This window comes from Arvicola amphibius, chromosome 1, assembly GCF_903992535.2.
Source record: "Arvicola amphibius chromosome 1, mArvAmp1.2, whole genome shotgun sequence".
Classification (NCBI taxonomy): domain Eukaryota; kingdom Metazoa; phylum Chordata; class Mammalia; order Rodentia; family Cricetidae; genus Arvicola; species Arvicola amphibius.
Window position 1 is genome coordinate 26,397,349 of NC_052047.1, and position 27,355 is coordinate 26,424,703.

Sequence of the window (27,355 nt, forward strand, 5' to 3'; positions counted from 1 at the left end):
GTGCCGGTATCCCAGCACTGGGGAGGCTGAGGGAGGACGGCTTGAGTTTAGTCCAGACTGAAGCTACATAGTAAGTTTTAATGCCAGGCTAGCATGCTGAAACCCTGTTCCTCCCCCACCACATGGAAAACTTTAGTTTCTACATGAAATTGATTTTCTTTCATCAGATTTCAGATAAGCTGGCGGCCTGAGTGATGGGACAGGTTTTAAGGTCAGCTATCTTCAGTTACCTTGAAAATGCTAGGTTAGGGGCTCCGTGGGTAAGAGCACTGGCTGCTTTTCCAGAGGACTGGGGTTCAATCCCCAGCACCCACATGGCAGATCACAACTGTCTGTAACTCCAGTTCCAAGGGATTTGACACCCTCACACAGACAAATATGCTGGCAAAACATCAATGCACATAAAATCAGAATAAACAAACCTATTTTTAAAATATTAAAGAAATGCTAGGCTCAATTCTTTACCAAAAGATTTGCTACACTGTTCAGTGATGCCCATATCAATAGGATGGATTTCTTCTTTTTAAGATCTATTGTTTTATGTTTATGGGCATTTTGCTCGCACACGTATATGTGTATGGCATGTACGCAGTGCCAGATCCCCTGGAACAGGAATCACAGGCAGCTGTTAGCTGCCATGTAGGCAGGTACTGGGAACTGAACTCAGCACCTCTGGGAGAACAGCAGGCGCTTTAACTCATGGGCCATCTCTCCAGCCTCTGTACTGCCATTGTTTAAACAGAGTTCTCCCAATCCCACCACATTTGTAGTTTTGCTGGGAGGGACAGGAGGTAATTTTAGATATTCAGCTTAAAAGAAATTCTTAGATATATCAGTAAGGAAGTGCGCTATAAATGCCAACATCTGGAACATCTTTACTCCAGCGAAGGGATGCTTTCCATACTGCACACACCCACACCCACACACCCCAGAACTACTGGTTAAAGGCGTACCCAAAATATTTATCAGAATGTTAATACAGATGAAGTTTAGACTTAAATAACTTATTTGAAATGAGGTTTTCTGTTGCTTAGCAATGACAATACCAACCACTGCTACTAGAGTATGTATGTATCTCACCATGGTGTCTTGAACCAAAATTTTCAAAGTGCAGTAATCCCATGAAGATTCTGTGGGTAAACTTAAGAAAATTACCTTTGGCCATAGAGATGTAATGGAACCCTAAATGACACTCATTCCTGTAAGAGGTACTCAGTCTTACCAAGACTGTTCTCTGGAGAGCTGCGTAAGTTGTTCTCAGCTGCCCCCATCTGTAATCCCATAGGGCAGGAAAGCCTTGTAAGGACTCACTGAAGAAGTGTCACAGATAATTCTCAAACACAGCAGCACTTTTATTAACAAGGACAGAGTAATGTGATCACAAGGAAACAAGTGTAAAATGAATGATAGCGTGGTGGCATAAACGAGTACTGAACATGGGAGACACCCAGGTGTGCCTCACACTTGAGCAGGAAAGTGGCCTGCTAGCCATGAAAGACAAGAGCAACATTTACACCACAAAGCAACTGCAAACCACATTACTTTGAAGAAGGTAATGAAAGGCCATGTCCCATAAAGAAAGGGGCGCCATCTGAGTACTAGCTGGGCCAAAAGCTCTGGTGAATTTCAATACCACCTGCTTCCTCTTAAAAATAAAGAAGTCAAAGTTTATGTTCTGATTAAGAAGCCCAAACCCATTTGCCCTCAGAACGCGGGGTCTAAGTGACAACTACTTGTAACATTGATATATCTTCTTGAGGTCTTCAGTGGAACTAAATCAGCATGTTAACATAATCTGAGGATGGAAACGACAGGGTACAAAGGAGCCAGTCAGATGTGCGCGCGCACACACACACACACACACACACACACACACACACACACACACACACACACGAGAGCTCCAATTCCAGTGTCGCAGGACAGAGGATTCATGGTGAAAATTATTTTAGACACTGAGTCTTTCTGGCCACTCATTCACTGAGATCCCTTTTCATCACATGATAGCTCTAAACAAATACTTGGAATGCTCAGAAGATTCCACCTTTAGCCTCCTAAGACATAATTTAAGGAACGCGTATCTTCACACTAGTTTCCATTTCAATCCTGGGAACGCTTAGATAGCGCGCCTCGCGCTCAGTCTTCAGTCTTCTGTAAAGCTATTTGGTACAAGTAGGCCAAATCTGATTAGACAGTTTGAGGAGGACGTCTTCCCACTTGAAGTATAAGAAATCATTTCAGGACTCTGGGGATGGAGGAGGGAGCTCTGTGCTTCTCGCTGTGTTATCTTTATTATGTTGCTAATGTCACCGGCACTGGATTAAGAACAGCCTGCAACAAGTACATTGTCTTCACCAGCCACTTTTGCCTCCTTTCTTCTTCTTCTGTTGCTGTTTCTTTTTCGTTGCTGGGGCCCCTGCGGGCTTCTGGTGTCTTGGGGGCACAATGTTACTTGTAGAGGAAGATATCGTTGCTGCACTGCCAGGTCTTGGGGAGGTGGGTGGGCTGCTCACAGTTTTACTGGCATCTCTGAAATTACCAACCAGAAAGGCTTTTAGTCATTTAGAAATACAGGACAAGGTATAAGCATATATGTGCATGAATTTCACTTTCCACACCTAATAATTCCCTAAAACTATTCTTTTTTAAAAAAATAATTACTTAATTTTATGTGCATTGATGTTTTGCCATGGGTGTCAGGTCCCCTGGAACTGGAGTTACAGACAGTTGTGAGCTGCCATGTGGGTGCTGGGAGTTGAACCTGGGTCCTTTGGAAGAGCAAACAGTGCTCTTAACCGCTGAGCCATCTCTCCAGCCCCAATTCCCACATACTTTAAGGATGGGTGCACCCTACCTCTGTCTATTCCCTTTGAATATTTTTAAACCATCTTAAAACTAAAGAAAATGTAATAAGTGTTACATGACTAATTTAATAAGTTTAGAAAATCAACTTTAAATGACTTATAATTCTATGTAGAAAAAATTCACATTTTAAATTCTTCTTTCTAGGTATCACCTCTCTATCACACAATTAAATGATTCATTATCTTTAGTTTCAAAACTAAATGTGATTGCTAAGCTGGTCTGTGGTTTGTAATACTAGGGCTTAGACCCAGGGCCTTACACATGCTAGGCAAGGGCAAATTACTGGGCCATTCTCACAGCTCCTAGAATAGTTTTTAACAATAAAATCACATAGTTTTAGTATCTGTAATAAAATCAAACACTGTATTTTCTTCCTTTCATATATACTGCAAATACTTATCAAGGCTGTAGGACTGTGTTTCTCATACAGCATATAAACAAGTCTCCCTAATACTTGAGTCAGCCTCCAAGATGAACTGCTCTCGGAGTTCCGCAGCCACAACTCACAGTTCAGAGGAGGTCCCTGCAGTCGCTCCCTGTGTTCCTTTTCCAATCTGGTCCTTCTTTTTACCCTTCTTTCTTCCTCGGTAGTAAGACCGTTCTCGCATGGGTAGCCATCTTTCTGGATCTGGGGTGACTTTTGGGTCATAATTCTTAGGCAGCTTTCCTAGAAATGATTGGTAAATGAGAAATATACCTAGAATAGTTTTCAAGCTTGTTCAAACAACATGTTCATGACTTGGAATAAATAACACAACTGAAATTAGTATGAGAAAGCCTTTTTGTCTGTCGGGTTTTGATTTTACTATGTAGCCGGGCTGGCCTTGTACCTGTGATCCTCCCACCTCCCCTCTGGAGTGCTGGGATTGTAGGCACGCACCATGTTCAGATGTCAAGAAGATTTCTCTTGAAACAGTGTCTCACTACGCAGCCCTGCCTGGCCTGGAACTCACAAATATCCCTATATCTCTGCCTCCCTAGTGCTAGGATTAAAGGCTTGAGCCACCATGTGTAAGGGAAAACATTTTCCAGATATAACTTTACAAAAATTTATAATTTTTATCTAATAAAATGATACATTTTAAAGAAAGAATGGGGCACTAATATAGGAAGATCACAATTGTGCTACTGAAAGTATGTCTACATACCAGCTAAGAGTAAGCTGACACCCAAGTACTGGGATAAGAAATGAAGAATAAGTGAGACTTCTGAAGATAATGGACTGATGCAAACATTAGTTTGTAAAATTTCTGTAAACTCCACTATAATAGCAATAACTACACATTTAGAACTTGAAAAATATATGGGAAAATATATTCATTTAACTAAGGTTTAAAAATCTATCTCAAACAACAATACAGAAATCGGAATGTATTTTTTTTTTCAAGACAAGGTTTCTCAGTGTAACAGTCCTAGCTATTCTGGAACTAGCTCTTGTAAACCAGGCTGTCCTTGAACTCACAGATTTGCCTGCCTTTGCCTCCCAAGTGCTGGGATTAAAGGCGTGCGCCACCACCATCTGGGCCTATTTTTTCCTTAAAATCTTACCTTTCTTTTTTTTCTTCTTCTTTTTCAGATCTCCCTGTCTAAAAAGAAATTGAGATTCATTACATCACTGTGATAGAACATGGTTCATTACATGTGTGCAAAAGAGCAAGTTGGGCATGTTTTCATAAAGGTGTATGTTAAGACTGGTGCCAGCTCTCAACTAGCTGGATTGTTAATTCAGTCACACTGCAAACTTTTCCCTTAAAAAAAAATATTTACTATGTGCGTATGTCTGTGTGAACGATGTGTCTGTGGGCTCTCACGTCAAGGCGCATGTGTAGAGGTAGAAACTTTGTGGCATTGGTTCTCTCCTTCCACCACTATTTGGCTTCTGGAGGGAAAACTCCAATTATTAATTAGACTTGCAAGGCAAGTGGCCTGTATGAGCCACCTCACTGTCCCTCAAGTGGCCTTTAGCTGCAGAGCCACCTCATTGGTCTTTAATTCCAAGTCCTGCCTCAAGGCTTCCAGTGCTGGAACCTCCTGAAAGTACCTCCAGGCCTGGCTGAAAACAATCTTAAAATGACACACATCAGCCTTAATGTAGAACTCTTTACACTAGAAATATCATCTATTCATTGAAAAGAGCTATCATGCCTAAATTACCCAGTGTTGTCTGAGGTTTCTGTCACACTCAGTCCCGCAGCTGTTCAGTCCCAACAAAACACACAGAGGTTTACGTTAATCATAAACTGGTTGGCCTATTAGTTCAGGCTTCTTATTAACTAATTCTTACATCTTAAATCAGTCCATTATTCTTGTCTGTGTTAGCCACATGGCTCGGTACCTTTTATCAGTGAGGCATTCACATCTTGCTTCCTGCAGACTGAGCCTTTCCACTTCCCAGAATTCTCCTGTTCTCGTCACCCTGCCTCTACTTTCTGCCTAGCTACTGGCCAATCAGTGTTTTATTAAAAACAATATAAGTGACAGGGGACAAGACCACTGTCCCACAGCAAGCCAGTTATCCTGTAAGTAGTGTAAGCGGTATATAAAGTGCCTAAAAGTACAGAAGTCTAATAGTAAGTTATTATACAAACAAAAACCTATCGTACCCTCATGATTTAACTGTTTGTCAAGAATTCAGAGAATCAAGAACTCTCTGCCAGAGAACATGGATAGGCAATCTTTTAGGAGGATATGGAAAATTAGTTACACTGGCTTAGAATTCACTATAGATCAGGCTGGCCTTGACTCACAGAGATTCCTTGCCTCTGCCCCTTGAGTGACAGAATTATAGACATACCTGACCTGTTTTTGTTGTTTTCCCTTAAAAACACATCTTATCTAGCCAAGGCTGGTGTTCAATGACACCCCCCCCCCCCCGCCTCTATCTCCCTAGTACTGTAGTACAGGCACGTGCCAACACACTTGGCTCATTACGAAGAGAAGGATGGCCTTGAATTGGGAAGTACCTGCCCCATTCTCTAAGTGTTAGATTACAGGTTGCTGACACCATGCCCAACGACTCTGTATCTTTAAAAACAAAGTTATTTTGATGGTGCTAGGGCTCAATCTCAAGGCCTCCTGCAACCAGCCAAATGCTCTAAGACTAAACCACACCCCCAGCCTTGTTTTTCAAAATTTGAACCTTAAAAATTTGTTAGCTTTTGAAATAGGCAAAGCAGTTTACTAAGTATACTGACAAAAATAAAAAGTAGGTACTGGGAAGAAATCAAGAAAAAATTTCAAAGTCATTATTAAGCACTCTGAAAGTTACCATCAGAAAACAAAACATCTCTTTGTATATTTATGTGTGAGCAGCCGAGAACTGCTAATCAGGGAGCTAAGGCTGAAGATGTCTCACTCCATCTCGCACTGCCATTCTTAGACTTTCCACCAGGGACACTTCTAGCAAACCCCACGTGAAATCTCCACTCCAATTACTGTCTAAATGTATTCGTTAACTGCTTAATTTTTGGTCAAGGTCTAAGATAAGACCTTGGCTATTTAAGAGTATAAAGAGCATCAATAATGTCTAGTGAACTTATATTGATAATTTGAAGCTTAAAAGTCAGCGTAAGGCCATCAAGATAATTCAGTGGGTTAAGGTGATGACCTAATGACCTGAGTTTGAGCCTTAGAAACACAGTATAAAGATAGAACTGACACCCCCCGCCCCATACATAAGTTGTGTTTTGACCTTCACAGAAATGCAGTGGCACAGGCATGTCTCCCTCCACTGAATAAATAATGTAAAAAGAAAAGAGTAGCTGGGCTTGGTGGTATATGCCTTTAATCCTAGCACACAGAAGGCAGAGGAAGGATGATCTCTGGGTTCAAGGCCAGCCTGGTCTAGGCTATCCATGTAAATATAAATCATCTTTGTAAAAAATGCTACAGTTTTCCAGATTCCATCATTTTAACTGATTCAAGTTTGCAGCTTTTTGGGAACACCAAAATAAAACAGAAAAACATAAAAAAAGGACCATTTCTCAAACAAACAAACACACAAAAACCAAATGAACAAACAGAGAGTCAGTGTACAGGTGGGAAGTGGCAGTAGCATGAGGAGGTGGAGGAAGGACCAGGAATTAAAGTCATCCTCTGCTACACGTGAGTTTGAAGCCAGTCTGGGCAACATCAGATCCTATTTCAAAATAAGTGGCTCCAGAGTTAAGGTAAGGCTTCTGTGTGACGGGGAGACCAGAGAAGCGAGGGTCAGAGAGAGCACATACATAAGCTGGGTATTTCACCAGATGAAGACAGAGAACACTGAGCACCATCTTCAGGGCTATCCATGTGAACACATGTGCAAAAACATACAATCACACACAAAATCTCTAAAAGAAAGCCAACATGTATTATAATGATAAAGAGAAAAAGAATTTAGAAGGGCCAATCGCTTACGTTAGAGAAAAAAAATTACATAGATAGCACTTTAGAATTCACATTAAGACTTAGACTAAATTTTTTATTTTGTCCCCAAAAGCTTGAAATTTGAAGTCAGTTGAAGCAATGGAATCAGAAACACTAGCATTGGAGGCATCTTTTAAAAGGTTTTTTAAAAGATGGAAAATAGGGGCTGGAGAGACGGCTCAGAGGTTAAGAACACTGGCTGCTCTTCCAGAGGACCCATTTTCAATTCCCAGCACCCACATGGCAGCTCACAACTCCAGCTCTCCAGGAGATCTGATACCCTCACACGAATATACATACAGGCAAAACACCAAGGAACATACTGGAAAAACAAAACAAAAAATTATAAAAGAAACATTTAGTATCTTCCATGCTCTGTTCATTTTGAACCAAAAATAAAATCTTAAAACATTAAAAAAAGATTACATTGCTGGGGCATGATGACACCCATCTTTAATCCCAGTACTCAGGAGGTAGGTGAATCTCTGTGAGTTCAAGGCCAGTGTGGTGTACATAATGAATTCCAGGCCAGCCAGGGCAACACAGTAAGGTACCCGACTCTCCCCAAAAAGTGGAGGCAAGAGAAGCTCCAGGGCCAGCCAGCCAGCCAGCCAGCCAGGCTATGGTGAAGAGGTGAGCTGAACAGGTGAGCTCCAGGAGCAGCTGTGGGAGGTCTCTGAACGCATATTGCACAGAAGGGTCAAGTTTTTATTCCTAATGAAATTTATGTTTTTGTCTTCAGACAGGGTCTCATTTAGCTCCAGATGGAGGAACTGGCTGAGGCTAAAGATGACCTGGAACCCTTGATCCTCCTGGTATTCCAGGTCTGTGTGTCACTATTCCAGTTTATGTGATGTTAGGGATGGATGAACCAGAGCCTCCTGCCTAGGCAGGCACTACCAACTGAGCCATATTCCAAACCATCAAAGTTCTCTTACATAATATTAAATTATGTAAGCCTTAGAAAATGTTTTTAAAATATTTTGAATTAAAAACATTACCCTTGTTCCTTCGGCTGATTATCTCCAGTAACCTTTCCACCCTTCTTCCGAATGTACGTAGCACCAGGAGAATTTTCAAGAGCCTCGACATCCACTTTTAGAGACATGCTATCTGATGAGGGCAAGTGTTTACTAAGACTGGAGGAGGAGAGGGGTTCAGGAACACAACACACACAATTTGTCTGTCAGGACATCTTTGCCAACAGAAAAATACTGCCTTTTCCTGATGGCCCTTATCAAAAGCAAAACATACTCTTACATCTTCTACAGAAAAACAAATCACATCAAATCCAGTCTATATTCTGAAAGCAACAGTAACTCAGTAGTGCTGGAGTTCAAGGCTTCCCAAGCTTCCAAATGCATAGGCTATCTCAGAGTGGAGGCTATGCCTAGCAGCTTCTGAGCATCTGATATGCAGCTCAGTTCTGGTGACACTGCCACGTCAGAGTAGCACTCAGAGACCACAACTGGCCAATCAGCATATGGAAATTTTTTTTGAACTAGGATTAGTCTTGAACTCACCATATGGCTAAGGACGACCCGATTCTCCTGCTCCTGTCTTCCAAATGCTAGGACTGCAGGCATACACTACCACGCCTTGTCTCCAAATCATCCTATCAGCACTGTTTGTGATGGGCATGTGACCCCCTTTCCCACTTCATTACTATTTTTCAATCCAACTGATATACATACAGTCCTAACTTTTGCTTTGTCTAGGCAGAATCAAGTCTGTGAGCTGAAATTTCTAATTCCAAACACAAGCACTAGCGGAGTTCCGGCGCTCCGCTCCGTGGAGAGCTGTGCAGAGGATACGCCTTTGCTTTCTCAGGATCCACAAGCGAGTAGGCAGAAATAAGCTGGGCTAGGGTGTGAATATCTTTTGAATTTTGCCTAAAAGAAGAAATAAAGTTAATAAACAGTTTATAAAATCGACACTAACATAAACAAAGCACATACCCTTCATATGAACAAAGTGTGGATCCCACCACTTTTCAGAGCTTACTTCCACAGCTGTTCTAGGTCACTAACTGCCTCCTTCTTCCGTCCATACTTGAGCTTGAAGTTTGCAGCTTCTCTTATCAAGGACAAATGAGCAGGGGATTTGGGCTACAGGTTCAACAAAATAAAATAAAAAAGTCTTGAGTTAAATATCTAGCCAGTCAGTGAAATTCTATTTATCAGCCCTTTAAAATGGACCTGCTCACTACATTCTTCATCTTAGTTTTACTAAGTATGTGAACAAGTAATCATCAATTTATGAACTAGAATACGGTCCATTTCTATCTCGGTCACCTGCAAAAATAAGCAAGCTGGGAATGGAGGCCTGTGTGAGTGCACTTGCCTAGGATGCCCAGGGTGCCTAGGGTGCCTAGGATGCGGTTCATTTCTACCACTAGCAGAAAAAACCCAACCAAACAAAACAATGTACTCTCAAAATTAAACCATAAAAGATATGGCACATTCTCAAACACTAATTCAACACAGTACTTTCCAAAACTGATGCTAACATCAATAACCATGTAAATGCAATGTGTGTGTATGGTAATGTGTGGGTACGCATGTATGGTAGTAAGCTGATACTACCCATGCAGAGATTGACACCGGAAACAATGAAGATGTCCCTATCAGATGAGACATGATACATATACATACTCATTCCAGACACTGCTGTTGTAATAACCAGCCATCCCCGCTTGACTTTTTGAGTGTGTGTGTGCGTGGACCTACACAGCAAAGAGTGTCTAAAAATACGAATGAGCTGTTTCGTTTCATCTTGCAGCTGTTCCCTTATGTCTAACAATTTTATTTGAACCTGGCACACATTACAAAAATTAATGAGTCTAGTAATTTTCCATTTTTAAAAGAGTGACTCAGAATACTTGGGTTCTGAAAGTCTTAGTTCAGGAGAATACTTTATTTATGGAAAAAATATGCCCTTATAATACTTCACCCTGTTTCTTTACCTGATGGCTTTGATACCACTGGATAGCTTGTGTGAAGACCTCAATGGCACTATCGATATCTTCCTCGTGGCTGTACATGGTCACCAAGGCAGAAACCTGTCCAGCAAAGAGAAGTTAATGAACAAAATGCTCCATTCATTCTCAGAACATAGTTTTTAAAAATTAAAAACGCTAAGCACTAAAGAAAAACTGATGGGATCTATGCCAGTACCTAATTCACCATAAATGTTATTCTTTTTAGAGAATATAATGCCTAGAAATACCTAGAAAAATAAGGTCTTTTCCAAATATGAAGGCATTTATCTATAAATTGGACTTCTTCTAAAGTAGTGTCAAATTTTGTAAGATCGGAACATGAAAAATAAGCATTTTGATATACAAACCATCTTGCTGGACATTCAAGTGTGTGATTAGGGAGCTTCCAGCATGGTTGAACTGGAATAAGACACACATCCCCTAAGCTGTAAAAAGTTTATCCAGTGAGCTTGTGGGGAGCATGGAGACCCACACTATCTGTGTGCACGGGTATGTGCTGTGCACTTAAAGGAACAGTCAAGGACAGGAAACAAAACAGCTGCATTTTAAAGACACTTTGGTAAAACTGACACAGTCTGACAGATAACACAAGTGTGATGGCCGGTCTTGAACATGACACACCCGGGAAGCAGGAACCTCAACTGAGGCACTGACTGCATCAGACTGGCCTATGGCCATGCTTGTGTGGCATTTTCTTAACTGATGATTGATGTGGGCAGGCCTAGCCCACTGTGACTGGGGTCATCACTGGGCAAATGGTCACAGACAATACAAAAAAATGTGAGCCTAGAGTAAACCAGTACATGGTGTCCCACGGCCTCAGTTCCTGCCTCCAGGCTTCCCTTAATTACTTCTTTGGTTTACTGTAACCTGTAAGGCAAATGAATGAACTCTTTTCCTACCCAAAGTGGTTTTGGTCGATATTTTACAAGGACAGGAAACTCTGACTAGGTCAAGTCACCAACACCAGTGAGATCCTGCAGTTGTTCAGAGTAAACAAGAGAGTACTTGCACAGCCTCTACAGCAAAAAGTCCAACAGCTCAGATGAAATTTTCCTTATAGCAAAAGGCCAGATCTTTTAGTCATATAATGGTATAATTCTAATAAAAAAAAACTGTAGCACAGGCCTTAAAATATGGATGAAGAGAAAGCACCGTGAAGACGGCACACAATTACTAGTGGTGTGGCCAAGCTGTGCGAGAGCCAGAACCATGAAGAAAACAGTTCTTAGTTAAATAGACACAGGTCTGTCACCACCCAACCAAGACTGGATTACGAAAAAGACACTTCCGCACCTAGATCAACCTGCAATACTGTGAGCTATATAAACTTGGCTCTTTGAGACAGGGTCACTTCTATAGTCCTGGCCGGCCTCAAACAAAGAGATTCTGCCTCTGGAGTGCTGGGACTAAAGGTGTGTGCCACCACTCCTGGTTTAAACCCGCAGTATCTGAACAAATAACTAAAATCTAAATTTACTGACCACTACTTTTAAGTTGTTTTAACAAAAACAAACAACAAAAACAATAAAAAGCAAATAATTACAATGACATGATAATCTAGGAAGAAGAAAACAATCCATGTACAGGTCTGAGGGTGAAGCTGCCCTTTATGGGTAATGTGGGGCTTAAACAAGACTTAGTACAGCTGACTACCAGAGCACAGAACGAACTGTGTCCCAGACAAGGACCTGGAGCCATTCTAAGTGCTAGTCCTGCCTTATCCACACAGGAAGCAGAAATGAAAGAACATAGAGAGCACAGACATGGAGACAGTAGCTCTCCCATGCATGGTCTTCTGGTAGTCACCTGGGAACTTACCATGCCTGGCTTATGCTTTAACTCTTCTATGCTTCTCAAGATGAGACAAGCTTTGGAAATATTGCCTAAGGAGATGGACACAAAACCAGCACCATAGTGAATAGAGTGTGGAAAAAATACCAGAAAATTCACTTTCTACCATTTTTCCTTGGGAAAATGCATTTTGCAGTATCTCTGACTACATAACCACGGGGGACTTTGGATGGTGTACCCACTGCTCAGTTCTTAAGGAAACGGACTTGCTAGGCTTTGGCAACTGTGTAGAGCATATGGCGATGCGACCGTGTACACAAACATGGAAAGTAGGGTGTCGGCTGTCTTCCTTGGAGCTACTGTGGAGACAGACAGGGTCTCCTACCGCATCCCAAGTGTGCAGTTTGACAAGGCTGCTAGTGAGCACCTGCTGGAATCTGCCTGTCTCTCAGGGGTGGAGTCTCGGCCGCAGGGCTGAGGTTCACACTCAGCTCCGCATGTGGCACAGCAGCTCTCAGGCCCTCACTGTCTCCCAGCCGGAACCATGGCTTCCTATGGAGCTGTTATCCACGTCTTTTAACTCCAGGCTGATGAGTGACATTTCTTCTTTTTAGACTGGAACTGAAGTGGGGCCAGGGACTTCCCAGAGGGACTTGAAATATATTACTACAGACTAGAGAGTAATGGGAAACTGGTGGTATTAAAATTCTGATCTCAATAACCCAAAATTTCATCTTTAATTCCCAAACAATCCTCAATCTTGTTTCAATTACTGCCTCACTAAGGAACATTTTTTTTTTTAATTTTTCCTTTTTACACTTTTTCCCAAATGCCAACTGTTTTCCCTCAATCCATGAAATTTTCATCTCAGCCACTGTGGCTAGCTAAAATTTTCTGGACAATCGGCCACTGCCCATGGAGAACCTGAGCTGTCTGATGTCGACTTCTGTAATGTCAAGGTCCATGCACCGGTGCTGCTCACACCTTTAGTTTTAGCTAGCTACTATTAAAACTCACATTTCTGAAACAGGCCCCACTATGTAGCCCAGATTAGCTCTAAACTCATAATCCTCCTGCCTCAATCTTCAGACAACAGGGGTTATAGGCATGTGCTCTATGCCTAGCTGTAAAGTTCATTCTGTTCTTCTTAGTTTAAAATTCAAATAGCTACATGAAGTTAGGACACTGGACAACTCAATTCTAGATAACCAAGCTTAATTAAAAACAAACCACAGTCTTCTATTGGGTATCAAACATATGAGATAAGTTTCTGTGCTTAGCAAAGTAAACAAGAAAAAGGGAACAAGCTATGAAATACTGCAAAGTCCAAAGCGAAGGAGCTCCGTTCTCACTCCACACACCCTCAGAGGCAGGCTCTCTACACGGGACAGCCCAGGAGATGTAGCGCAGTGCTCTGCAACAGCAGCCTCAGGCTTGCATGGACCTTTAAGGCTTGAGAATCATCCTAACAGCACAGGGAAAACCCAAAAACCCAAGAGGCCAATTTCCTCACTACTCAATCTGTTGGACAACACGCAGTATAGTATGTTTGAAGGAGCAGTTAACCTTTACCAGTGAGCAAAGAGCTTAAAAGTCAAACATTAATACCTTGAGAAATCTTCAATTGTGCCATGGTAAGCTTGATTTCAGCGGCATTTTCTGGATGTTGATCAGAAAATTCCTAAAATATTTTTAGTTATGGGTTAAAAATACATGCTTAAAAGTGGCTTTTAGACAAAAAGTGAAGAAAAACCAGCCCACAGTCCACAACCCCAGAGCATCTAGACAACAAAGAGGACCCTAAGAAAAACATACATGGATCTACATAAGAAGGAGAAAAAGACAAGATATGAGTAAATTGGGAGCGTGGGGGTCATGAGAGAGGGTAAAAGGGGAGAAAGGAGGAAGGGAAGGGAGAGGAGTGGAGAAAAATGTATAACTCAATAAAAACCATTTTAAAAAATACATGTTTAATTTATACAACTGTAAGATTATAATTACTTATCAGCTATGTAAAATTTAAAAGTTCAGCTTAACGTATTAAACTTTTGGTTTCTGGACTTTATTTATTTATTTATTTATTTAAAGACAAGATTTCTGTATAGCTCTGGTTATCCTGAAACTTAATCTGTAGACCAGGCTGGCCTTGAACTTGGAAATCTGCCTGTCTCTACCTCTCAGGTACTGGGACTAATGGGAGTGTGCCACCAACCTGGTTCAGGTCAAAATCTTACCTTAGGAGAAACTATATTCAACACCCATGCTTTACAGCAAGCTCTCTAAGTAGGTACTGTGATGTCACGATCCCTACTACACAGACTTGCTTGTTTTAAAGAGACACATTCAACTACTCCCTCCCCACTAGGGGTCTCAGCTAGGCGACTTTCTCTCAGAATGGTCCTAATTTTATCCTCCCCATCTTCTCAACTATTCACATTCATGAAACTCATATAATATATAATATTTACATAATATGCCAGCTGTTTCAGAATGCTAAAAACCAAGTCAGTATCTCCCTAACTGGGACTATGGAGTAGGACCCACTGAGGCATACATCACTGAAATGGGGGTCAAGCATGGTGTGGGACTGTAAGTCTAAACCTCAATAAGGTCAACCCTCTAACTCATGCTGTATAGACTGCCAAATGAAAAAGCATTCTTTGGAATTTACACAAGTATTTACATTACAACATATAAAAAAGCTGTAACTTAAAAGTCAACTAAAGCAACACTGGAACTTAGTTTGTAGGCTGTTACAGTGTAAAGCACAGGTTTTAACTACCTGATGCCTCAAATTCAAGTTCCATGTCTTTACCTGAAGCAGCTCTATTGCTTTTGTGTGTTGCTTTTCACGGCAGAGCTGGGCAGCTTGGATTAACACAGGCAAGAGACGCTCAGGACTCTGGGACTGCAAGCTGGCAGATATTTTTCGGCACTGTTCTGCCTAAAAGATGCACCCCTTATTAAAAGTGTATTAATAAAATTAAACATTAAATAATCCAAAATAAAGGCATGGAGTAATCAGCTTGAATTAAAACAATAGGTGAAAAAATATGTAGGGTTAAACACATCAGTTTATAGCATCCATCTTGTGGTTTATGGTAAGGACAAAACATCTAGTTACTGGGTTTAAGAGAGTCCTAAAAACAGTAAGCAACAAGCAAATTCTAAATCATTGGTTCTCAACCTGAGGGTCATGACCCCTTTGGGGGGTGTCAAATGTCCCTTCCATGGAGGTGGCCTAAGATATCAGAAAACACAGATATCTATATTATGGTTTATAACAGTAGTAAGATTACAGTTATGAAGTAGCAGCAAAAATAATTTTATGGTTGGGGGGGTCACCACAACATGAGAACTGTATTAAAGGGTCACAGCATTAGGAAGGTTAAAAACCACTGGATTAAATAATCGCCTGAAACCTAAGTTCCAGGTAAATGAAATTTAGAATTTCTTCCTAAAAGCAACACAATGAACAGAAAATCACGGAAATATATTTCTTGCTGAAACATCAAGAAACTTGACTCAGCTCTAAATAATAAAAACATTACTGTTTCTCATCTTTTTGGACTAAAATCTTGTGCTCCATGTATGAATTCAGAATTTAATTAGGAATACAGATAAAGAACTGAATCCCTTGGGGGCTGGAGAGATGACTTAACAGTTAAGAGCGCTGGCTGTTCTTCCAGGGGATCTGGGTTCGATTCCCAGAAACCACATGGTAGCTCATGACTGTAACTCCAGTTCTAGGGGAATCTAGCAGCAGGCAAACTCGTGGTGCTCAGACAGCCATGCAGACAAGACACATAAAATAGTAATAAATGTAAAATAAATTATTTTTTTTAAAAAGAATTGTAACCCTTAACATTTCTAATTTGTGCTATGTAGAGTAAAATGGAAGTTGGATCTTAGATCTGACTGATGTCTTTAATGATTCTGTTTTAATTCAGAAATTAGCAATGAAAGTAACAAAAGGGCTGGGCATGTAGCTCAGTAGTATGTACAAGTCTGTGATCAATCACCAGCAGTTAAACGGGAAAGAGAACACCCCCTCCCATAAAGCTGCTAACTTTCTCTAAAGCTATTAAGTCCATATGCTTAGAGAAGTGGGTCAATACTTGTTTAGCAAAATTACTAAACTTGTACGTAATACTAAAGAAGGAAAGAAGACAAAACAGATCATACAAATACCTGTCGTGCCTCATAAGCCCACGTAGTACAAGGTCAGCCAGGCAACAGACTTATTACTTACCTGGTTTGTATACATCGCCAGCAAAGCTTTGTTAAACTCTATGGCTTGCAGCTGTCTCTTAGAGAGCTTGAACTCTACTCCTTCTGCATTGGTTAATTTTACTTTCTTCTTGGAGTCAAAGACATTTTGGTCCTGACAAAGAAAAGTTGCCCACCATTAGAGGAACTTCCACTTTGGCTTTTGTGACTCTCAAACACCTTCCTTTTCCATTCATTTACTTCACAATAAGAAAGCTTGGTTTTTATTTGTTTATGTAAACACATATTCCTTGTCTACTTACAGCTATGGACAAGCTGACATGACATTCTTTAAGGGAGAGCAAGCTTTTGTTTCATCTTCCTAATGTTGGATGCTGGTTTTGAGACTTTCCGTTCTTAGTGTTTGGTTTTCAGGCAGGCCTTACTCTACAGCCCAGGGTAGCTTGGAATCCACAGCAGTTTCCTGCTTTGGCTTCTCAAGTGCTATGATGTCAGGAGTGAACCACTATGCCTGTCTGTTTTGTGCTCTGTAGGTAAATATGGACAACACAAACCCTAGTCACTTAAGACTACAAAGATACTGGGCAGTGGTGACGCACACCTTTAATCCCAGCACTGGGGAGGCAGAGGCAGGCGGATCTCTGTGAGTTCAAAGCCAGCCTGGTCTACAGAGTGAGATCCAGGACAGCCAGGGCTGTTACACAGAGAAACCCTGTCTCAAAAAATCAAAATGACTACAAAGACACATACCTGCAGTGTCTATTAACCATGCCGTTTAGAATTTAGATGACAAGTCAAGGTGACAATCCTGCTTGAATTGTAGCTAAGAAAATCCCTAAGTTTCTGAAACAGACAACACGAATGTAGTACAGTCACTAATTCCCTTTCCTAAGTTCAAGTAGGCAGCCACATGAAGAATCAATTTCCGGAGCTTCTTACAGGGCAACCATGTAGTTAGTACCGAGGCTCTGAATTCAAGTCCCAGCTCTTCATAATGAGGTTGAGAGGTGTAGAAAACAAAATTATCAAGCATCGTGCATTTCTTTTTTTTTTTTAAAAAAAAATTTATTTACTTACTATGTACAAAATATTCTGTTTTGCGTATATGCCTGCAGGCCAGAAGAGGGCACCAGACCTCATTAAAGATGGTTGTGAGCCACCATGTGGTTGCTGGGAATTGAACTCAGGACCTTTGGAAGAGCAGGCAATGCTCTTAACCGCTGTGCCATCTCTCCAGCCCCCACATCGTGCATTCCTTAAGAAGGTAATACAACTAAGCCATAAAGCACCCTGAAGACAGTTTCTTTTGCTTGCAGGCATGTTCTTATTTTTATTGTTTTGAGATAGTCAGAGGTGGCTCTAGCTGGCCTTGAATTCAGTGTGCAGTAGAAGATGACCTTGAATTCCTGACCTCCCTACCAAACTCTACCTCCCAAGCTTACAGGTATGAGCCACTACTCTCAATACCCATGCTTTTGAATTAGGTATTATTACTGTTTTTTTTATAATTCAATTCTTTAGTATGCCAATTTGAGACTTTTCTTTTTATTTATTTAGTTTTTCAAGTAAAGGTTTCTCTGTGTGACAGCCCTAGATGTCCTAGAACTCCCTCATACAAACAGCTTCTTTCAGTCTCCTACCATTGAAGATAAGGAACAGCACGATAAATCAAACTGTTGATTTCAAATCTCAACTTGAACTGTTTTTCCATTTAAACAATGTTCCACATAGTAATTAATTTGATTAGCATAGTACTCTTAAGTGAGAAGTACCTATAGCCACTCCTGTAATGTTTTACAGAGGGTAGGTGGGTTGGACAAACCACCTACCCATATCTTGTTCCCCATAACTGCCCCCCCCCCAATTTAGACTCAGAAAAGAAATAAAAAACACCCATGTACTTAAAGGTCCAAACTACTTATATTTCTAACACAAAGATATTCTTCATTGTTAGCATAAAGTAGACAGGAAATATTTTATTAAAATCCAAGGCCTACAACTAAAGAAGTTTTACTACTTGAATAAACATGGCAAAAACACCAATACTATGAGTTGAAAATACTCTCCATTATGAGTTAATATACCTGAATTTCTTTCTGTAATGGAAAAAAGAAAACATCCTAGAAAAAAGCTGGGATAATATGTTCTCAGCATAAAACACATGTAGAAAAACCAGAGTTCATACCTTATTAATGGTAATGATGTTATTTGCGATTACGGCAAGTAGAGCCACATCTGTTGGCCTGTGAACAAGCAACGGTATCAGACACTGTTGACAACAGCGAAAGCCTCACCCCCGGGGAGGCCTCACTTCCACAACTCACTTGAGTTTTATTATCTGATTGTAGAGCTGCAGCGCCTCCTCGGTGCGACCCTGCAGCTGCAGGATGTACGCCATCTGCCCATGGATGATGGCCAGCTCCGCCTGCGGGTCATCCTCAGTCCCGTCCTAAGCGGAAATAGACAAAAAGAAACAGCTACATATTTTTATCAAATACTGCAGACATATGAAATATACACAATCTTTACGAAGTTATATAACTTCAGGAATCCTCCCTGAGAATCAGCTTTGAATTTCAGAATTGAACTTCAGCTTTGAATTTTAAAAACCTGTTGAAGGAAAATGGAAAGGAGGTCTTGAAGGAGTATGGTCACAGATGCAGGAATTCAAGGTATTAATTACTAAACGTATTATAAAAAAGTAACATGTGCTTTGATGACATCTCCCCAAATTCTTAAAAAACACATTTAAACATGCTTCTCAGGACTGGATAGCTCAGTGTTAAGAGCACATACTGCTTTTACTGCTTTTAACATTGGGACCTGAGTTCACTTCCCAGCATGCAGATCTAGCACCTCACAACTGCCTGTAACTCTATATCCAGGGAATTCAAAGCTCTCTCCTGGATTTGCTGGACATATGTCAGAATGCTTCTTAGCATTCATGAGGGCCCTTGATTCGATCCCCAATACCTAAAAAAAAAATTAGATGTAGATGGCTTTCTTAATTGATGCCCCAGATTAAGCTAATGTAATTTATATGCTGAAGGATTATTCTCCAATCCTTCCAGAAAGACTGGCTGGTGCACATTCCTAACAAATAAATATACAAAGCTAGGAGGCTCTATTCTTTATCCATGAGTATATATATTCATGTATGTACATGTACCATCTTCTCATCCCATCTACTTTCTTATTTGATACGGGGTCTCTCACTTGCTCAGAACCTGTTCATCAGGGTAGGCTGCACCTCTAGAGGGCTGGGATTACAGTGTAAGATGAATGCATCATGCCCACGAACCCAGCAAATAAAACTCATTATCAGCATCCACAACTAGCACTTCACAGAGTAAGCCATCTCCCCAGCACCCAGTACTCTCTTTTACTAACCGAGCACTAAGTTGGTGAAAGTATACTGGCTGGGTAGGTATGAGATGCTGTTCCCAAACACATGATTTCATTTGTGTTTGATAGAGAAATGTTAAAACTAAGAATTAAAGTAAAAGAATTACAAGCGCAAAAAGATGCTTGTCTCACTACAAATCACACAGAATGCCCAGATTTGCTGAAGGCAAGTTCCTGAAGAAAATTACTATCTGATTAGATAAGAACCAAATGTATGCTGTCATCTTTCCCACAAAGTTAAAACACAATAATGAAACCTCCCACTACTATCAGTCAAAACATAAAATTTGGTTTTATTGAATACTTACAGAATCTTCTGAAAATGAACGGCGACAAAGATCTAGAGGAGAAAAATGGTAAATGGCTTTAAAATTAGCATTGCTGGGTACTTCCTATTCTTTTCACAGTTCAAAGGGCAAAACCTAATTTCTGAGCAATTTTCCAGCAGTCTACCAACTGAGATACATCCTCAGACCCAGAGTTTTTGTTTGTTTGCAATTGTTAATTTTAGATGTAGGTTTTGCTAGCATGTAGTATGTGCATCATGTGTGTGCCTGGTGGCCATGAAGGCTAGAGTAAGGAATCTGGTTCCCTAGAACGGGAATTACGTATGGTTATGAGCTACCATGTGGGTGCTAAATCAAACGTGGGTCCTCTGGAAGAGCAGCCAGGGCTTTTAAATGCTAAGTCATCTCTCCAGCCCTACCACAGCTCTTTTATGGGAGGACTGGACTAGGAACGAGTTCATTCATTGCAAGGCAAGCACTTTACTGACTATATAACTCCCCCCAGCTCCCATGACCTATCTTTAACAACATAGAAACTTATGCTACTTATAAACTTGTTCTCCTAAAAATCCCTTCAGTTTACCTTTCTGCAAAATACACGCACACACACTCACACTCACATACACACACACATATTTATTTAATTCTAGAAAGAGAATTCCTGAATAAGACAATGTATCATGTGTGTGCCTGATGCCTGTGGAGGGCATGCGAGGTGACAGATCTCCTACACTTAAGCTATAGATGGCTTTGAGCCAAATTTTAAATCTGCTAAATTTAAATTTAAGTCACCCAAGCCTTCTCTCTCTCCTCTCTCATTCCTCTCCTTCTTCCCTGTTTTCTATTTTGGAGCTGGAGACTAAACCCAAAACCATGTAGAATGCTAACTGTACCCCACCACCCTGTTTTTAAATTAAAGGCTTCAAAGTATAAAATATATGTAGAAAAATATTAAATGAGCTAAAATGTCCTTGAGTGGTACAGTTCATATGTGCACATGTACACAGGAGTAATATGTATTGAGTAGAAATAATAATTAATATACATGGAATGACTCTTTAAAAAAATTTAAACTTACATTTATAAAATTTATTCTGTATGTGTGTGCGCACATGAGCATGTGTTTGTGTATCGTCATGTGGAGGTCAGAGGACAACCTGTAACAGTCAATCCTCTCCCACCATGTGGCTATCTGGGGCTGAGTTCAGGTCACCAGGGTTAGCAAGCGCCCTAGCTCGCTAAGCTGTTTCACTGGCCCTTCCCTGGTTCAGGAATCATTTTATTATAATACTGTTTTGTTGTGAGTCAATTAATTTACATTTAATACTCAAATACCCCTCAAAGACCTATTCTTCAAAATTAAACTTTAGAAACAACTTTAATTCTTAAACAGAACTAGAGAGATGGCCAGTGAGAGACGGCTAGACAAATCTCTGAAAATCTCACTGCCCTGGTAACTTCCACTTCAGAATTTCACAAATATTAAATGCGATTTTTAGAGATTATCTAAAGTTATGTATCCCACACTGTAGTTACAGAAAGCTTTAGAAACTCCCAACCTTCAGCTTTCTGTAGGATTTTCATGGCCTGGTTCAGCTGGCCTTGCCCTATCAGTGCACAGGCGGCGTTGTAGCAGAGCTCATGTGTGCCTTCTTGGAGACCCAAGTTCTCCTGTCACAGAGAAAAACGTCAGTCAAAGCACAAGTACACGAGTACTGTTTCACAGCTGCGTGGATCGGAAGGACACTCACTGGAACCACCTTCTCCCAATTGCTTTGCGCTGCAACAACTGCTGACAGGTTTGTTTTCCGTTCCTCATCGTAATCGTCCTGCGAGTTCCGGACGAGATCTCTGTACACAGCCAAGCACTCGTCGTATCGCTCCAAGCGGTAGAGCTAAGGCCACAACACAGAGGTCAGAGGTGACTAAGGGTCTTGGTTTCAGACACACTAACGTTTTCTGGAACCAGTAAGGAAGGAAAAGGGAAACACAAAAGGTTTATCTTTTGTATATTTTTTAACTAGTTTTTTGTGCTAATACTTTCAAGAAAAATTGCTTGTGATGAATATTATACTATACATTTGTAGGTATTATAATACCTACATTTAGAAAGCAAGTTCTTTATCTTTCTATAACGATCTATGCAATCTATAAAAATCGACGTAATTCTGCTACCTGAATTACAATGAAGAAAAAAGGCCACACAAAACGATTACTAAGTGCCAGTAAATAGAAGAAAAATTAAATGCCAACTAAGGCTTTAAAATTTCCTAGAAGCTTACTATATACAACCTTTACTTTCTGTTTCTCAGAAATCAGGGATCACACAATACGATAGTAGTACCAAGTATATACAACACAAATCTTGCTTCAGTTAAGCTGTTCTAAAGGGACGACAACAGGGCTGGGCGCGGCAGCACATGCCTTAATCCTGGGAGGAGGATCTCTGTGAGTTTAAGGCCAGTCTAGTCAACACTGCAAGTTCCAGGCCAGGCATAGCTATATACTAAGAAAGAACCTTCCTTCAAACAAAATCAGCAAACAAAAAGGGCAGAAACAGCTGCTCCTCTAGACCCATTAGGCCCTATGTGTCCAGAGACTAGTTCCTTCGAGTCCTGGAACCTACCCATAATGACCCAGTTTACACCTCTGTCCTCTCATCATTAACAACACTTTCAGATCAGGCTGAATTTTGTCTCAAATCCTTTGAGAATATTTTCAGGGGCTGGAGAGACAGCTCTGGGGTTAAGAGTACCTGTTCTTGCAAAGGACCTGGGTTTAATTCCTACTATCTACATGGTGGTTCCCAACCATCTGTAACTCCAGTTCCTGGGCATGGGACACTGCCTTCTGACCTCCATGGCACAAAGCAAGCATGTGGTTCACATACTATACATGGAAGCAGAATACTCACACATATATACAACGAATAAATCTAATTTTAACAATTTTCAAAACAATATTTTCATAGGGCATAGTTTTACAAATAAAATATATATTGCAAAAAAGTCCCCAAATTCCCACCCTTCATAATCATCCTATTTTCAACTTAGAATACTAGTTAATATTAGAAATATTGTCTCACCTATGTACACAGCTCACTGGCCTTTATTTACCTTTCTAACCAGAAGTTCCAATTTCATGCACTGACCTTGAAGAAGTCTTAGCTTATAGAATACTATACACACAACTCTTTCAGCAAAGAGCAAGAACAGGGAATATATCCAAACCTCAAGAGCTGGTTTGGTGGCTAATTCTGTCAAGATCAGGATGGGCTGAATTTCCTCATCCCTGCTCCATGTTAGGGCTAAGGCCATGCTTCCTTGGGATGACTGTCAACAAGTATTTAAAGCAGTAATTACCACTTGTCCGTAAAGCTCCTTTAGTTTGTCTGTCTGCTGGTTAGCACTTTCTATTGTCTTCAAGGCATTTTCAATTCTGTTCAGCCTGTACTCGCAATATGCCTTCTCAAAGGAGAGAGAGTTACTGAAGAAAAAATAAATAAAAAACAGCATCTGATTATTATATAATAATGTAACACTCCATATATACCAGATTGCTCTAAGCCAGCGGTTCTCAATCTGTGGGTCATGACCCCCAAAGACAATCAGAAAACACAGATATTTACAATACAATTCATAACAGTAGCAATAAACAATAGCTACAAAGTAGCATCGCAATAATTCTATGGTTGGGGGTCACCACAACATGAGGGATTGTATTAAAGGGTCTCAGCATGAGGAAGGTTGAGAGCCACTGCTCTAAGCACTTGACTCATGTTAATCTATTTAATAGTCAAAACAAAGCTTTCTGTTTCCCTCCCAAATCGCACAGATTCTTAAAGAGGCACAAAGTATTACATTCATTTCCTCATCGACTCTTCTTTTTCGTGAATATTAACAAAACCACTGGTATTTTGAAATAAGCATTAAAGACGGCAATCATGGACTAGCTCAATCCACGACTGCCCTAGATACAAATACTCAAGTGGCACATCTTGACACACAGCTGGTAGAGTGCTTGCCTAGGATACACCAAGTCCTGGTTCTATGCCCAGCACCCACAACTGCAGATGGTACACATCTGTTATCTCAGCCCTGGGAAGTACGGGTAAAGATCAGAAACCTAAGCTCTACTTAAGCTACCTCAGGAGCTTGAGACCAGTCTGGGAGACACGAGATGCCATCTCCAAAGAAAAAAGTTTCTTAAATCTTCCTAATAAGTTACATGATGCTTCTGTTTTTGTTCATGAAGCAAATAATTAGCAAAGAAAAAAAACAATTAGAAGTAAAATACTGTATTTATAATTAACTGGCAAAGATAAAACCAAACAAGCAGCATTCAAATACCCAGATTTAAAACTCACCCACATTAATATGATATCTAAAGTTCTCTTTGAAGTTTCAACTAAAATCTCCCATTCAGAAAAAAATCTATCAAAACAAATGTAAAAAAGTAACCATTCAGGAAGTTCACATTCTGTGAAATGATAAATTAAAATGAAAAACCAACAGAAACTTAAACAACTGAAAGGTCTTGCCTAAACAATTAATGGAGTTAGGGCCAAAGGTCAGGCTAAGCCTGCCACAATTAAAGGCTTCCATCAATTTAGATGTGCCTATGCTCTGACCTTATTCCTATCTACTGATGGGTTCATGATTGCTTTCTCCCTCCATTCCCCACTCCATGAATTATTACTCACACCCTTCACCAAACCCCACCTTTGGAAACAGAGCCTCAAACTAGGAACTCGGCCTCAGCGTCCTGAGAACAGGATTACAAGCATAAATTATACACCTGGCTCTTTTCACATTTATATTCTGCATTCCTTTATCGTTTGCCCCTTCTTAGTAGTTCAAAAGAAAGAAAGCTAGGGATTGTGGTACTTACCTGTCATTCAGGAGGCCAAAACAGGATTTTAAAATTTGAGACCAACTTGGGCTACACAGTAAATTCCAGGCTATCAAGGATTAGACCCAGGACAAACAAACATGCAAATACAAAACAATGAAACCAGGGAAAACAACAACAACAAAAAAACCCAATAAATGCTTCTGATAGCACAGTAGACAGAACAAAAGTAACTACTGCTTCTTCCAATTTCAGAAAGACCCACAACAAACAAACAAAACAAAACAAAACAAAGGGGAAAGAAAAGTAGGTCAAAGGTAAGTGACTAGCATAGGCAAACAACGCTAACAAAAGTATTCCTAGTAACTGGACAACTAACTAAACCACTTACTTGGCTAACACTTTGGTGTGAGTATTGATGACATTCAAGGCTTCTTTGAAACTTCCATTCTGGATAAGGCAAACAACTTTGCAGTGTAGGGCGGTTACATCATCCTTGTTGATCTGCAATACTAGGGAACGATTTTAGGAAAGTCATTTTTAAATCCATTCCTTACCCAATTTTTTACTAAATAAAAATGGGAAGATAGCTCGCCTAACATATGTGAGGCCCTAAGTCCAATTTCCAGCATTGCAAAACCAAAGGGCAATGTAGACACGATTTATCTTGTGGATATGTTACAAATACTCAAATTTTCCTTTTCCCATAAGGAGATCAAAGAGATACACAAATAACTCAGGTGGCCTAGGCTGAAAGCTAACAGCAGGTCAGTGTCAAAACGACTAGGATCATGGCTGTCCTCGCTCCTGGTCAACTACAGGAGTTGAATTCTCAGTTTATGAATCAAAGGAATTTCTAGAAAGTGATATATATTGCTGAAATGACAGTCCTGGCTGGTTAAAGTATCACTGCAGAGGGTTACACTGCTAAGTATTGGTTGGAGGCCCAGTTAAGGAATACAGTTAATTCAAGTAGAATCAAGGATTCTAATTAGTCGCTATTTTCCTCAATACACTGTGGCCACCATCATTATTTTCACAGTAACTCAAAAACCCAAAGGTGCAATGTGTAGGTTACTGCTATACCTTTTACATAACTAGTGCTTTGCACAGCTAAGCCGTTTGGTAGTTACATTACCAAGCCTAACACACAAGCGCACCTCTCTACAGAATTTAGCAGGACCAAATTACAGGCACGTAGTGAAGAATAACAACGTATTGGAATCTCATTTTGAAGACAATTAAAATTAGAAATGTTCACTTATGGGGGGTAAAACACAGATCCGAGTTTTCTTCCTATATAATTTTAAATGCTGAGGCACTTAGGCGGAGACACACACACACACACACACACACACACACACACACTGGCTAAACTGGGGGAGACTATATACGTGGGAACGAATAAATGGAGCCTTGACATCCACACCCCTCCCCTGTAGAATCTGCAACACTTCCACCTTGTCTGCAACATGCTGTTACGTATCCAGCAAGGTTGCTTCTCCTGCCCCTACCCTTGCCCCAGTCAACAGGTTCCCTCCACGAGACTGTACGGATCAGTTCTCTCAAAATAACGAAGAAGAGTCAATTTGACATCTCTGCAAAATCCGGCAGCGGAGAAAAAAATCGGGATCAATTTGGAAGCGGTTCGGGACGCCGCGGTCTCTTTAAGGCCCCCCTCCCCCTCGCGTCGGATCCCGCGGGTACGGAGGGAAGTCCACGTGGCCTTAAGTAACCGAGCCCCGTGGCCGTGGGGCTGCCGCCCGTCCCCGGGCTTGGGGCTGAGCCGGAGGACGCAGCGATTCCCACGACGCTATGCCGAGGCGTCGCGCACTGGACACGGACGGCGGCGTCTTGACAGCCCGGGCTGCCCCGACACTTACTCTTGTTGACGGTCTTGAGGGCACGCGTGAAGTCGCCGTTCTGGCCATAACGGTTCACCTCACTCCACAGCGCAGGAACCGACACCCCGCCGCTGCCGCCGCTCGCCATCTTGGAGGAGACGAGGGTAGGAGCGGGACGACCTCTGTACCGGAAGGGAATCTCGAAGTTGGACGGGCGGAGGAGGAAGTTGGTGGTTGCTAGGCGACTGGGCGCCGCCAGCGTGTAGGTCCCAGAGCTAGCGTCGGAAAACGCTTTTCTTCCGGTCTCCCGGCAAGAAACTGGTTTACCTAGTGATTAGCACCCCTACTCCAGACGAAAGGCGGCTGGAGGAAGAAGGGGACTTGCGTAGGACTCAGGAGGGGCTCACCGAAATTGTCCTCTCAAAGCCGCGCACCTTCTGGTGCGACCACGGTGGTCAGGCTGCGGCAGGGCGACAGGCTTCGGGAGAGAAGTAAAGCCCGAAGACGGTAACTAAGAAACCCTCGGGAGTCGCGTGAAGGAGGCAGGTAGAGGCACAGCTTCTTATGGGTGTTTCAGAATTGCCATTTCAGGACTTGGAACGGTGGTTAGAACCCGGGGCTGACTCTGGTGCGGACGCAAATGCGAAGGCACTGTTTAACCTCTTCGAGAT

General features: G+C 41.2%; 1 protein-coding gene across 1 annotated transcript; it reads right to left on the reverse strand.

Annotated features, from left to right (window-relative positions):
• Positions 1 to 1,331: 1,331 nt before the first annotated feature.
• On the reverse strand, positions 1,332 to 26,880 carry Srp72 (signal recognition particle 72). Its single transcript, XM_038327045.2, has 19 exons — positions 26,724 to 26,880; positions 25,232 to 25,352; positions 23,352 to 23,475; positions 21,741 to 21,884; positions 21,549 to 21,660; positions 20,011 to 20,042; positions 18,622 to 18,746; positions 18,483 to 18,540; positions 16,320 to 16,451; positions 14,883 to 15,011; positions 13,676 to 13,748; positions 12,095 to 12,159; positions 10,238 to 10,333; positions 9,277 to 9,380; positions 9,087 to 9,164; positions 8,274 to 8,411; positions 4,414 to 4,451; positions 3,373 to 3,532; positions 1,332 to 2,529 (listed from the first exon to the last, which is right to left on the reverse strand). The coding sequence occupies exons 1-19, from the start codon at positions 26,830 to 26,832 to the stop codon at positions 2,352 to 2,354; spliced, it is 2,016 nt and encodes a 671-aa protein (XP_038182973.1). The 5' UTR covers positions 26,833 to 26,880; the 3' UTR covers positions 1,332 to 2,351.
• Between the last annotated feature and the right edge of the window lie 475 nt (positions 26,881 to 27,355).